Source organism: Trichomycterus rosablanca, chromosome 1, assembly GCF_030014385.1.
Source record: "Trichomycterus rosablanca isolate fTriRos1 chromosome 1, fTriRos1.hap1, whole genome shotgun sequence".
Classification (NCBI taxonomy): domain Eukaryota; kingdom Metazoa; phylum Chordata; class Actinopteri; order Siluriformes; family Trichomycteridae; genus Trichomycterus; species Trichomycterus rosablanca.
In genome coordinates, this window is record NC_085988.1 from 6081104 (window position 1) to 6095303 (window position 14200).

At 43.5% G+C, this 14200-nt stretch overlaps 1 protein-coding gene across 1 annotated transcript in view; it reads right to left on the bottom strand.

Annotated features, from left to right (window-relative positions):
• Window positions 1-3727: 3727 nt before the first annotated feature.
• Window positions 3728-14200, bottom strand: part of LOC134316959 (NACHT, LRR and PYD domains-containing protein 12-like) — a 512992-nt gene continuing 502519 nt past the window's right edge. The window contains exon 22 of the mRNA XM_062997547.1: window positions 3728-3905. Coding sequence (XP_062853617.1) covers window positions 3728-3905 — 178 coding nt within the window. The remainder of the gene's footprint in view (window positions 3906-14200) is intronic.

Below are 14200 nucleotides of genomic sequence, written 5' to 3' on the forward strand. Positions count from 1 at the left end.
ATCTGTGACTGATCTGAGTGAATTAGATGTTGAATGTACAGGACGAGCGCTGTGTCTCCAGAGTCTGATCATAATAACAATCTATTCAGCATCATAAACACTTTCTTCTTGTGATTAAAACCTTTTCTACAGTTTCTCACTCGTGTCATGATGTCTGAATTCTGCACAGTTTCATTTTCTCATCCACATCCTGTACAGATGCTTTAATCACATCTGTAAATCACATCTGTGGTCAGAAATAATCGCTGCTTTTAATCTCCGTCTTCATCTGAGTTTATCACCAAAACCTGAAAATAATAAAAGAATAAATTAGTAACAATCCTGTGTTCTCATATTTAATGATGGAAACATGATGGAACGGTTGATCTGTAGTTCATCACCTCACATGTTCTCTCTTCTTCTCACTGTCATGTTTAACTAAATATTTTTGATGCTTTTGTGTATTAACAGTTTTGTTTAGCTAAATGTCATTTTTCATGCTAAGAATCATGTTTATATTTATTAACATCTTTATATTTATTAACACTTTTATATTAACACATTTTCTGCTCAGTATTGGTGTTTGGTGTTGTGCTGATATAAGCAATAAATAAACACAATATCACTGATCAGAAGAGTTTAATATTTATTTGAATGTATTTGGGTTCATCACAGAGCATCAGGGTGTGAAGAACAACAGGTTGGACACTAGAAATATGAAACACTTTTCTTAACAAATCACAAACACTAGACACCACTGGAACATGGACTAGAAAGAAGTTCTATGGTCTGAATAGACAGATGTAGATTTTTTTTTGGCAATAATGTAGGTTTAAGTCTTATCAAGCATTGTAGAAGAAGACTCTACTGTGTTACCAAAGTACTTAATGGGGGGGGGGGGGTGACTATCTTGTTTATCTTCTTGGAACAATTGTACTTGAATTAAAAGGTTTGATTTCTCTTGTAATTTTAGTCTGTGATTGAGCTACATAGATATATGACTTTTTAACCACCTCTATTAAGGGCGCCAATAGTTTTGGAGTTTACAAAGTCAGACAAACGTTTTTACATGTTGATGGTGATTGTAAGAGCCATTTGTATTGATTGAATAGTTATGTTTAGTTTGGCCACTAGGTGGCACATAATTAATAAAAGTGGTTCTAAGGTGCTAGCAGGGGAAAACAGAGTAGGAAGTCAACTGTATTTTGACCATATGAAACTTAACGTATAGGAACGTATAAAACGTATCGGATCGGATCGTAATGAGAACCAAGTGCGAAGTTGTAATACAGTGGGTTTACAGCATTTGTTTGTGTCAGCACTAATATAAACTATGTTTGTACTTTGGAGATGGAGAATAAATGGATTGACATATCCAATGGTATGAACAGCATGGAACTTTATTTTAAACAATGGAACGCATCAAAAAGGTAGACCTACTCTACTTCATCATATGTAGTGACCTAATATAGGACTATTTTTTTATTTTTTAGTGACGCCCTATAAATATAATAAATTCGGTGTTTATGTTACAGAACTCTGATCAGTGCAAAGTGGATTTAACTAGAACATTTTATTTCTGAACTGGATTCTCTTAAATAGTTGTTACTTACCCCAGAACCTCCAGTCTGAAACATTCATCATCCTTCAGATTAGAGAGAAGCTTCATTCCTGATTCTGTTGTATTATATTTAGACAGATAAAGTTCTCTCAGGTGTGAGGGGTTTGATCTCAGAGCTGAAGCCAGAGCAGAACAACCTTCATCTGATACATCACAACAATTTAACCTGCAGAGAGAACAATGATCAGATCTTTAATTTTTATAATCATAAACCTGATTACTAGCTGGCTGGTGGCTCAGCTATTCCTAATCATCGACCATCTTGGACTCTTTAAAGACCCTGGTCTTTGTTTTGACCATGTGCTTGGTGAAAAACGTCAACTCAGTGTGGTTACTACAAAGTTCATTACCACAAAGTCATGATGTGGAGAATGAACCGATGGAGATCGGGAAAATGGGGCTGAGCCCAGAGGAGCGCCAGCACCGGATTTGAGAAACACTTTGTCTTTATTGCGGGCTAGCGGGTCATTTGCGGACTACCTGTCTCTGCCTGGCTCTGCTAGGACGTGGGAGGTGAAACCCGTAATTCATCCCCTAAACAAATCCAGCTTCTGTTTAGAGTCGGTTATTTCTCTATTTCAGTGCTCATAGTTTCGGGGGTGGCTGGCAACTTCATGGACCGAGGAACTGTGGCAAAACACCACGTCGAGCTGAAGCAGTTGACAACACCTCTGTGACTACGAGCCATGGATGACCATCCCCTGGGGGAGGGAAGCATCACTGAAACCACAGTTGAACTCACCATGTGCATCAGACTATTTCATGTTGAAAAAATAACTTTTTGTCATTGACTCTCCTAGGAACCCTGTTTTCCTGGGCTACCCGTGGTTGTGGAAGCATCAACCCCACACCAAGTACACTGATAAGGTTAACCTGCATACAGTCACGGAAACAGTCAGCTCCTTAACTTCTTTTGAGAGTTTAAATGATTTGAATATTTCTAGTGATTATGACACCTGAGGGAAGTCTTTTCCAAAAGTAAAGTGGCACTATTATTGCCAGATCTATTTTTGCCACCGTCTCAAATCCGGTGCTGGCACTACTCTGGGCTCAGCCCCATTTTCCCGATCTCCATCGGTTCATTCTCCACATCATGACTTTGAGGTAATGAACTTTGTAGTAACCACACTGAGTTGATGTTTTTCACCATGCACATGGTCAAAACAAAGACCAAGATGGTCGGTGATACTTATAAAGTATATCCTTATCCACTCCCTTTAGTTTGATCTGCTTTAGAACAGTTGAGGAAGGCAACCATTTTCATTAAGTTGGACTTATGGAGCACCTATAATTTGATTTGTATCAGGAAGGGGGACGAATGGAAAACTGCTTTTGTGACCACTAGGAGGCAGTATGAGTATTCTGTGATGCCGTACAGCCTGTTCACATGGATCAAAATAAGGTGGAGGCAGTAGTTTAGTGGCCTAAACCTCTGACAGTCAAGGAATTACAAATATTCCTGGGGTTTGCCAACTTCTATCGACATTACATTAGAGGGTTCAGTCAAATAGGCAACAGTAAGAAACTACTGTGGACCGAAGCAGCAGTGAGGGAGTTTGAAGCATTAAAGAGTTCTGAACCATCCGGATCTGTCACGACCATTCATGGAGGACGTGGATGCTTCGGAGTCGAGAGTTGGTGACAGATTATCTCAGTGAAACTTAGCACAGCAGAGTTTTTACTGTGTAAAAAAAAAGCCTTATGTCAACCATGTCCAGAAGCAGTGTTGACTTCTCTGGGCTCGGAGGCATCTAGGATAGACCATCACACGGTGGAAACGTGTATTGTGGTCAGATTAATCAGCATTCCAGGGTCTGTCATGGTATGGGCGTGTCGGTGTGCTGCACACACTACAAAGGCATTTTCCATTCTGTCCCAGCTTTTTCTGATTTGGGGTTGTAGATGTTCTGATCTGGTGTAATAGCAGTAAAACATGAATCAGAAGTAATTCCTCCTCTTAGACTGAAGGACTCAGTATTGTTACAGGTTTATTTTATAGATCATTTCCTCTCTTTATTTAGTAAAGACACGACTTCCATTCAAACCTAAATCCTCTGTTTCAGTCTCACTATTAGAGAAGATGAGTTAGTGAGGAGCAGCTCATGTGTGATTCTCAGAGAGATGATCTTACCTCAGTATCTCCAGTTTACAGTGAGGATTCTCCAGTACAGCACAGAGACGCTTCACTCCTGAATCTCCTAGTTTATTTAGAGACAGATTGAGTTCTCTCAGGTGTGAGGGGTTTGATCTCAGAGCTGAAGCCAGAGCAGAACAACCTTCATCTGATACACCACAATCCCACAACCTGCAGAGAGAACAATGATCCACTCTTCATTCTCTCAGTTCTAGAGGAACTTCATCATCTACAGTGTCACTACAGTCTACAATCAGTGTGGATGAATCTCTGTGAAACAGTAAAATCAACAAAGTACAAATAAAATAAGATGATGTGGCTGATCTCAGGTCTCTGGTTTCTTTTAGATATTTCACACTTCTTATTACTAGGTATAAAATGGTAATAATGAGGGTGTGGTTGTGTTTTGGTGCTGGTGTGAGGGGTAGTGCAAGCATGGCTAAATAGGTTGGCTGTGTCAGGAAAGGCATCCTGCGTAAAAACTTAACATATTAAATATGAGGATGAATGATCAGTTGTGGTGACCTCTAACAGGAGCAGCTGAAAGGAATCATTATTTTCTTGTGAGAGCCTCGACTAACTGCACATTCAGGATCAAAGTGAAAGTGCTTCAGGTATAAAAACATAATTAATTAGCAAAATATGTTCATGATAAAGCACATTAAACAAATGATCTACGATCATTACTGAATTCAGTCTAAATATATAAGCATTAGTATAGACCAGAAAACATATATCATCAAATTATAGATCCTAAATTTATAAATAATCCAAGTGAAATGGATCTTTTCTTAATCTGTATTTAAAAACATCCTGTGTTAGAAACAAATATTTCATTTTATAGAATTGATTGTTTACACCTGTTAGCAGTGGGTGTGGCTGAAACACCTGAACTGAATAATTAAAAAGATGTGTACACATACTTTTGGCCATATAATGTAAATGTAAATATAATGGTAGAATATTGTGGTTATGAAGGTTTTATTGTTGACTGTTTTCTTTATGGCTTCTTTCAGTTGAATGTACTGATAGTAAAAGTGATCTGGTTGGTTTGCTGGATTTTTCCTTGATGATGACGAAGATCATGAGCAGCCATCACTGAATTACTGTACCAGACTGGTTCCTCCTCTCTGACTCCATTACTGAATTACTGTACCAGACTGGTTCCTCCTCTCTGTCTCCATTACTGAATGACTGTACCAGACAGGTTCCTCCTCTCTGACTCCATTACTGAATTACTGTACCAGACTGGTTCCTCCTCTCTCACTCCATTACTGAATGACTGTACCAGACTGGTTCCTCCTCTCTGACTCCATTACTGAATGACTGTACCAGACTGGTTCCTCCTCTCTGACTCCATTACTGAATTACTGTACCAGACTGGTTCCTCCTCTCTGTCTCCATTACTGAATGACTGTACCAGACTGGTTCCTCCTCTCTGACTCCATTACTGAATGACTGTACCAGACTGGTTCCTCCTCTCTGACTCCATTACTGAATTACTGTACCAGACTGGTTCCTCCTCTCTGTCTCCATTACTGAATGACTGTACCAGACTGGTTCCTCCTCTCTGACTCCATTACTGAATTACTGTACCAGACTGGTTCCTCCTCTCTGTCTCCATTACTGAATGACTGTACCAGACTGGTTCCTCCTCTCTGTCTCCATTACTGAATTACTGTACCAGACTGGTTCCTCCTCTCTGATTCCATTACTGAATGACTGTACCAGACTGGTTCCTCCTCTCTGTCTCCATTACTGAATTACTGTACCAGACTGGTTCCTCCTCTCTGATTCCATTACTGAATTACTGTACCAGACTGGTTCCTCCTCTCTGATTCCATTACTGAATTACTGTACCAGACTGGTTCCTCCTCTCTGATTCCATTACTGAATTACTGTACCAGACTGGTTCCTCCTCTCTGTCTCCATTACTGAATTACTGTACCAGACTGGTTCCTCCTCTCTGATTCCATTACTGAATGACTGTACCAGACTGGTTCCTCCTCTCTGATTCCATTACTGAATTACTGTACCAGACTGGTTCCTCCTCTCTGATTCCATTACTGAATTACTGTACCAGACTGGTTCCTCCTCTCTGTCTCCATTACTGAATTACTGTACCAGACTGGTTCCTCCTCTCTGTCTCCATTACTGAATTACTGTACCAGACTGGTTTCTCCTCTCTGTCTCCATTACTGACTGACTGTACCAGACTGGTTCCTCCTCTCTGTCTCCATTACTGAATAACTGTACCAGACTGGTTCCTCCTCTCTGTCTCCATTACTGAATGACTGTACCAGACTGGTTCCTCCTCTCTGTCTCCATTACTGACTGACTGTACCAGACTGGTTCCTCCTCTCTGTCTCCATTACTGAATAACTGTACCAGACTGGTTCCTCCTCTCTGTCTCCATTACTGAATGACTGTACCAGACTGGTTCCTCCTCTCTGTCTCCATTACTGAATGACTGTACCAGACTGGTTCCTCCTCTCTGTCTCCATTACTGAATGACTGTACCAGACTGGTTCCTCCTCTCTGTCTCCATTACTGAATTACTGTACCTGACTGGTTCCTCCTCTCTGTCTCCATTACTGAATTTCTGTACCAGACTGGTTCCTCCTCTCTGTCTCCATTACTGAATTACTGTACCAGACTGGTTCCTCCTCTCTGACACCATTACTGAATTACTGTACCAGACCAGTTCCTCCTCTCTGTCTCTATTACTGAATTACTGTACCAGACCGGTTCCTCCTCTCTGACTCCATTACTGAATTACTGTACCAGACCGGTTCCTCCTCTCTGTCTCCATTACTGAATTACTGTACCAGACTGGTTCCTCCTCTCTGTCTCCATTACTGAATTACTGTACCAGACTGGTTCCTCCTCTCTGTCTCCATTACTGAATTACTGTACCAGACTGGTTCCTCCTCTCTGTCTCCATTACTGAATTACTGTACCAGACTGGTTCCTCCTCTCTGTCTCCATTACTGAATGAATGTACCAGACTGGTTCCTCCTCTCTGTCTCCATTACTGAATGACTGTACCAGACTGGTTCCTCCTCTCTGTCTCCATTACTGAATGACTGTACCAGACTGGTTCCTCCTCTCTGTGTCCATTACTGAATTACTGTACAAGACTGGTTCCTCCTCTCTGTCTCTATTACTGAATTACTGTACCAGACTGGTTCCTCCTCTCTGACTCCATTACTGAATTACTGTACCAGACTGGTTCCTCCTCTCTGTCTCCATTACTGAATTACTGTACCAGACTGGTTCCTCCTCTCTGTCTCCATTACTGAATTACTGTACCAGACTGGTTCCTCCTCTCTGTCTCCATTACTGAATGACTGTACCAGACTGGTTCCTCCTCTCTGTCTCCATTACTGAATTACTGTACAAGACTGGTTCCTCCTCTCTGTCTCTATTACTGAATTACTGTACCAGACTGGTTCCTCCTCTCTGTCTCCATTACTGAATGACTGTACCAGACTGGTTCCTCCTCTCTGTCTCCATTACTGAATTACTGTACCAGACTGGTTCCTCCTCTCTGACACCATTACTGAATTACTGTACCAGACCGGTTCCTCCTCTCTGACTCTATTACTGAATGACTATACCAGACCGGTTCCTGCTCTCTGACTCCATTACTGAATTACTGTACCAGACCGGTTCCTCCTCTCTGTCTCCATTACTGAATTACTGTACCAGACTGGTTCCTCCTCTCTGACACCATTACTGAATTACTGTACCAGACTGGTTCCTCCTCTCTGACTCCATTACTGAATTACTGTACCGGACTGGTTCCTCCTCTCTGACTCCATTACTGAATGACTGTACCAGACTGGTTCCTCCTCTCTGTCTCCATTACTGAATTACTGTACCAGACTGGTTCCTCCTCTCTGACACCATTACTGAATTACTGTACCAGACCGGTTCCTCCTCTCTGACTCTATTACTGAATGACTATACCAGACCGGTTCCTCCTCTCTGACTCCATTACTGAATTACTGTACCAGACCGGTTCCTCCTCTCTGTCTCCATTACTGAATTACTGTACCAGACTGGTTCCTCCTCTCTGTCTCCATTACTGAATGACTGTACCAGACTGGTTCCTCCTCTCTGAGTCCATTACTGAATGACTGTACCAGACTGGTTCCTCCTCTCTGACACCATTACTGAATGACTGTACCAGACTGGTTCCTCCTCTCTGTCTCTATTACTGAATGACTGTACACTCCATTACTGAATTACTGTACCAGACTGGTTCCTCCTCTCTGTCTCCATTACTGAATGACTGTACCAGACTGGTTCCTCCTCTCTGTCTCCATTACTGAATTACTGTACCAGACTGGTTCCTCTTCTCTGTCTCCATTACTGAATGACTGTACCAGACTGGTTCCTCCTCTCTGACACCATTACTGAATTACTGTACCAGACTGGTTCCTCCTCTCTGACTCCATTACTGAATGACTGTACCAGACTGGTTCCTCCTCTCTGACTCCATTACTGAATTACTGTACCAGACTGGTTCCTCCTCTCTGTCTCTATTACTGAATTACTGTACCAGACTGGTTCCTCCTCTCTGAGTCCATTACTGAATGACTGTACCAGACTGGTTCCTCCTCTCTGACACCATTACTGAATGACTGTACCAGACTGGTTCCTCCTCTCTGTCTCTATTACTGAATGACTGTACACTCCATTACTGAATTACTGTACCAGACTGGTTCCTCCTCTCTGTCTCCATTACTGAATGACTGTACCAGACTGGTTCCTCCTCTCTGTCTCCATTACTGAATTACTGTACCAGACTGGTTCCTCTTCTCTGTCTCCATTACTGAATGACTGTACCAGACTGGTGCCTCCTCTCTGACTCCATTACTGAATGACTGTACACTCCATTACTGAATGACTGTACCAGTCTGGTTACTCCTCTCTGACTCCATTACTGAATGACTGTACCAGACTGGTTCCTCCTCTCTGTCTCCATTACTGAATTACTGTACCAGACTGGTTCCTCTTCTCTGTCTCCATTACTGAATGACTGTACCAGACTGGTGCCTCCTCTCTGACTCCATTACTGAATGACTGTACCAGACTGGTTCCTCCTCTCTGTCTCCATTACTGAATGACTGTACCAGACTGGTTCCTCCTCTCTGCCTCCATTACTGAATTACTGTTCCAGACTGGTTCCTCCTCTCTGTCTTCATTACTGAATGACTGTACCAGACTGGTTCCTCCTCTCTGTCTCCATTACTGCATGACTGTACCAGACTGGTTCCTCCTCTCTGACTCCATTACTGAATGACTGTACCAGACTGGTTCCTCCTCTCTGTCTCCATTACTGAATTACTGTACCAGACTGGTTCCTCCTCTCTGTCTCCATTACTGAATTACTGTACAAGATTGGTTCCTCTTCTCTGTCTCTATTACTGAATGACTGTACCAGACTGGTTCCTCCTCTCTGTCTCCATTACTGAATTACTGTACCAGACTGGTTCCTCCTCTCTGTCTCCATTACTGAATTACTGTACAAGACTGGTTCCTCTTCTCTGTCTCTATTACTGAATTACTATACCAGACCGGTTCCTCCTCTCTGACTCCATTACTGAATTACTGTACCAGACCGGTTCCTCCTCTCTGTCTCCAATACTGAATTACTGTACCAGACTGGTTCCTCCTCTCTGTCTCCATTACTGAATGACTGTACCAGACTGGTTCCTCCTCTCTGTCTCCATTACTGAATGACTGTACCAGACTGGTTCCTCTGCTCTGTCTCCATTACTGAATTACTGTACCAGACTGGTTCCTGCTCTTTGACTCCATTACTGAATTACTGTACCAGACTGGTTCCTCCTCTCTGACTCCATTACTGAATTACTGTACCAGACTGGTTCCTCCTCTCTGTCTCCATTACTGAATTACTGTACCAGACTGGTTCCTCCTCTCTGTCTCCATTACTGAATTACTGTACCAGACTGGTTTCTCCTCTCTGTCTCCATTACTGAATTACTGTACCAGACTGGTTCCTCCTCTCTGACTCCATTACTGAATTACTGTACCAGACCGGTTCCTCCTCTCTGTCTCCATTACTGAATTACTGTACCAGACTGGTTCCTCCTCTCTGTCTCCATTACTGAATGACTGTACCAGACTGGTTCCTCCTCTCTGACACCATTACTGAATGACTGTACCAGACTGGTTCCTCCTCTCTGTCTCCATTACTGAATGACTGTACCAGACTGGTTCCTCCTCTCTGACTCCATTACTGAATGACTGTACCAGACTGGTTCCTCCTCTCTGACTCCATTACTGAATGACTGTACCAGACTGGATCCTCCTCTCTGTCTCCATTACTGAATGACTGTACCAGACTGGTTCCTCCTCTCTGTCTCCATTACTGAATGACTGTACCAGACTGGTTCCTCCTCTCTGTCTCCATTACTGAATGACTGTACCAGACTGGTTCCTCCTCTCTGTCTCCATTACTGAATGACTGTACCAGACTGGTTCCTCCTCTTTGTCTCCATTACTGAATGACTGTACCAGACTGGTTCCTCCTCTCTGTCTCCATTACTGAATGACTTTACCAGACTGGTTCCTCCTCTCTGTCTCCATTACTGAATTACTGTACCAGACTGGTTCCTCTTCTCTGTCTCCATTACTGAATGACTGTACCAGACTGGTGCCTCCTCTCTGACTCCATTACTGAATGACTGTACACTCCATTACTGAATGACTGTACCAGTCTGGTTACTCCTCTCTGACTCCATTACTGAATGACTGTACCAGACTGGTTCCTCCTCTCTGTCTCCATTACTGAATTACTGTACCAGACTGGTTCCTCTTCTCTGTCTCCATTACTGAATGACTGTACCAGACTGGTGCCTCCTCTCTGACTCCATTACTGAATGACTGTACCAGACTGGTTCCTCCTCTCTGTCTCCATTACTGAATGACTGTACCAGACTGGTTCCTCCTCTCTGCCTCCATTACTGAATTACTGTTGCAGACTGGTTCCTCCTCTCTGTCTTCATTACTGAATGACTGTACCAGACTGGTTCCTCCTCTCTGTCTCCATTACTGCATGACTGTACCAGACTGGTTCCTCCTCTCTGACTCCATTACTGAATGACTGTACCAGACTGGTTCCTCCTCTCTGTCTCCATTACTGAATTACTGTACCAGACTGGTTCCTCCTCTCTGTCTCCATTACTGAATTACTGTACAAGATTGGTTCCTCTTCTCTGTCTCTATTACTGAATGACTGTACCAGACTGGTTCCTCCTCTCTGTCTCCATTACTGAATTACTGTACCAGACTGGTTCCTCCTCTCTGTCTCCATTACTGAATTACTGTACAAGACTGGTTCCTCTTCTCTGTCTCTATTACTGAATTACTATACCAGACCGGTTCCTCCTCTCTGACTCCATTACTGAATTACTGTACCAGACCGGTTCCTCCTCTCTGTCTCCAATACTGAATTACTGTACCAGACTGGTTCCTCCTCTCTGTCTCCATTACTGAATGACTGTACCAGACTGGTTCCTCCTCTCTGTCTCCATTACTGAATGACTGTACCAGACTGGTTCCTCTGCTCTGTCTCCATTACTGAATTACTGTACCAGACTGGTTCCTGCTCTTTGACTCCATTACTGAATTACTGTACCAGACTGGTTCCTCCTCTCTGACTCCATTACTGAATTACTGTACCAGACTGGTTCCTCCTCTCTGTCTCCATTACTGAATTACTGTACCAGACTGGTTCCTCCTCTCTGTCTCCATTACTGAATTACTGTACCAGACTGGTTTCTCCTCTCTGTCTCCATTACTGAATTACTGTACCAGACTGGTTCCTCCTCTCTGACTCCATTACTGAATTACTGTACCAGACCGGTTCCTCCTCTCTGTCTCCATTACTGAATTACTGTACCAGACTGGTTCCTCCTCTCTGTCTCCATTACTGAATGACTGTACCAGACTGGTTCCTCCTCTCTGACACCATTACTGAATGACTGTACCAGACTGGTTCCTCCTCTCTGTCTCCATTACTGAATGACTGTACCAGACTGGTTCCTCCTCTCTGACTCCATTACTGAATGACTGTACCAGACTGGTTCCTCCTCTCTGACTCCATTACTGAATGACTGTACCAGACTGGATCCTCCTCTCTGTCTCCATTACTGAATGACTGTACCAGACTGGTTCCTCCTCTCTGTCTCCATTACTGAATGACTGTACCAGACTGGTTCCTCCTCTCTGTCTCCATTACTGAATGACTGTACCAGACTGGTTCCTCCTCTCTGTCTCCATTACTGAATGACTGTACCAGACTGGTTCCTCCTCTTTGTCTCCATTACTGAATGACTGTACCAGACTGGTTCCTCCTCTCTGTCTCCATTACTGAATGACTTTACCAGACTGGTTCCTCCTCTCTGTCTCCATTACTGAATTACTGTACCAGACCGGTTCCTCCTCTCTGACACCATTACTGAATGACTGTACCAGACTGGTTCCTCCTCTCTGTCTCTATTACTGAATGACTGTACACTCCATTACTGAATTACTGTACCAGACTGGTTCCTCCTCTCTGTCTCCATTACTGAATGACTGTACCAGACTGGTTCCTCCTCTCTGTCTCCATTACTGAATTACTGTACCAGACTGGTTCCTCTTCTCTGTCTCCATTACTGAATGACTGTACCAGACTGGTTCCTCCTCTCTGACTCTGAATGACTGTACCAGACTGGTGCCTCCTCTCTGACTCCATTACTGAATGACTGTACCAGACTGGATCCTCCTCTCTGTCTCCATTACTGAATGACTGTACCAGACTGGTTCCTCCTCTCTGTCTCCATTACTGAATGACTGTACCAGACTGGTTCCTCCTCTCTGTCTCCATTACTGAATGACTGTACCAGACTGGTTCCTCCTCTCTGTCTCCATTACTGAATGACTGTACCAGACTGGTTCCTCCTCTTTGTCTCCATTACTGAATGACTGTACCAGACTGGTTCCTCCTCTCTGTCTCCATTACTGAATGACTTTACCAGACTGGTTCCTCCTCTCTGTCTCCATTACTGAATTACTGTACCAGACCGGTTCCTCCTCTCTGACACCATTACTGAATGACTGTACCAGACTGGTTCCTCCTCTCTGTCTCTATTACTGAATGACTGTACACTCCATTACTGAATTACTGTACCAGACTGGTTCCTCCTCTCTGTCTCCATTACTGAATGACTGTACCAGACTGGTTCCTCCTCTCTGTCTCCATTACTGAATTACTGTACCAGACTGGTTCCTCTTCTCTGTCTCCATTACTGAATGACTGTACCAGACTGGTTCCTCCTCTCTGACTCTGAATGACTGTACCAGACTGGTGCCTCCTCTCTGACTCCATTACTGAATGACTGTACCAGACTGGTTCCTCCTCTTTGTCTCCATTACTGAATGACTGTACCAGACTGGTTCCTCCTCTCTGTCTCCATTACTGAATGACTGTACCAGACTGGTTCCTCCTCTCTGCCTCCATTACTGAATTACTGTTCCAGACTGGTTCCTCCTCTCTGTCTTCATTACTGAATGACTGTACCAGACTGGTTCCTCCTCTCTGACTCCATTACTGAATGACTGTACCAGACTGGTTCCTCCTCTCTGACTCCATTACTGAATTACTGTACCAGACTGGTTCCTCCTCTCTGACTGCATTACTGAATGACTGTACCAGACTGGTTCCTCCTCTCAGTCTCCATTACTGAATTACTGTACCAGACTGGTTCCTCCTCTCTGTCTCCATTACTGAATTACTGTACAAGACTGGTTCCTCTGCTCTGTCTCCATTACTGAATTACTGTACCAGACTGGTTCCTCCTCTCTGTCTCCATTACTGAATGACTGTACCAGACTGGTTCCTCTTCTCTGTCTCTATTACTGAATGACTGTACCAGACTGGTTCCTCCTCTCTGTCTCCATTACTGAATTACTGTACCAGACTGGTTCCTCCTCTCTGTCTCCATTACTGAATTACTGTACAAGACTGGTTCCTCTTCTCTGTCTCTATTACTGAATGACTGTACCAGACTGGTTCCTCCTCTCTGTCTCCATTACTGAATTACTGTACCAGACTGGTTCCTCCTCTCTGTCTCCATTACTGAATTACTGTACAAGACTGGTTCCTCCTCTCTGTCTCTATTACTGAATTACTATACCAGACCGGTTCCTCCTCTCTGACTCCATTACTGAATTACTGTACCAGACCGGTTCCTCCTCTCTGTCTCCAATACTGAATTACTGTACCAGACTGGTTCCTCCTCTCTGTCTCCATTACTGAATGACTGTACCAGACTGGTTCCTCCTCTCTGTCTCCATTACTGAATGACTGTACCAGACTGGTTCCTCTGCTCTGTCTCCATTACTGAATTACTGTACCAGACTGGTTCCTGCTCTTTGACTCCATTACT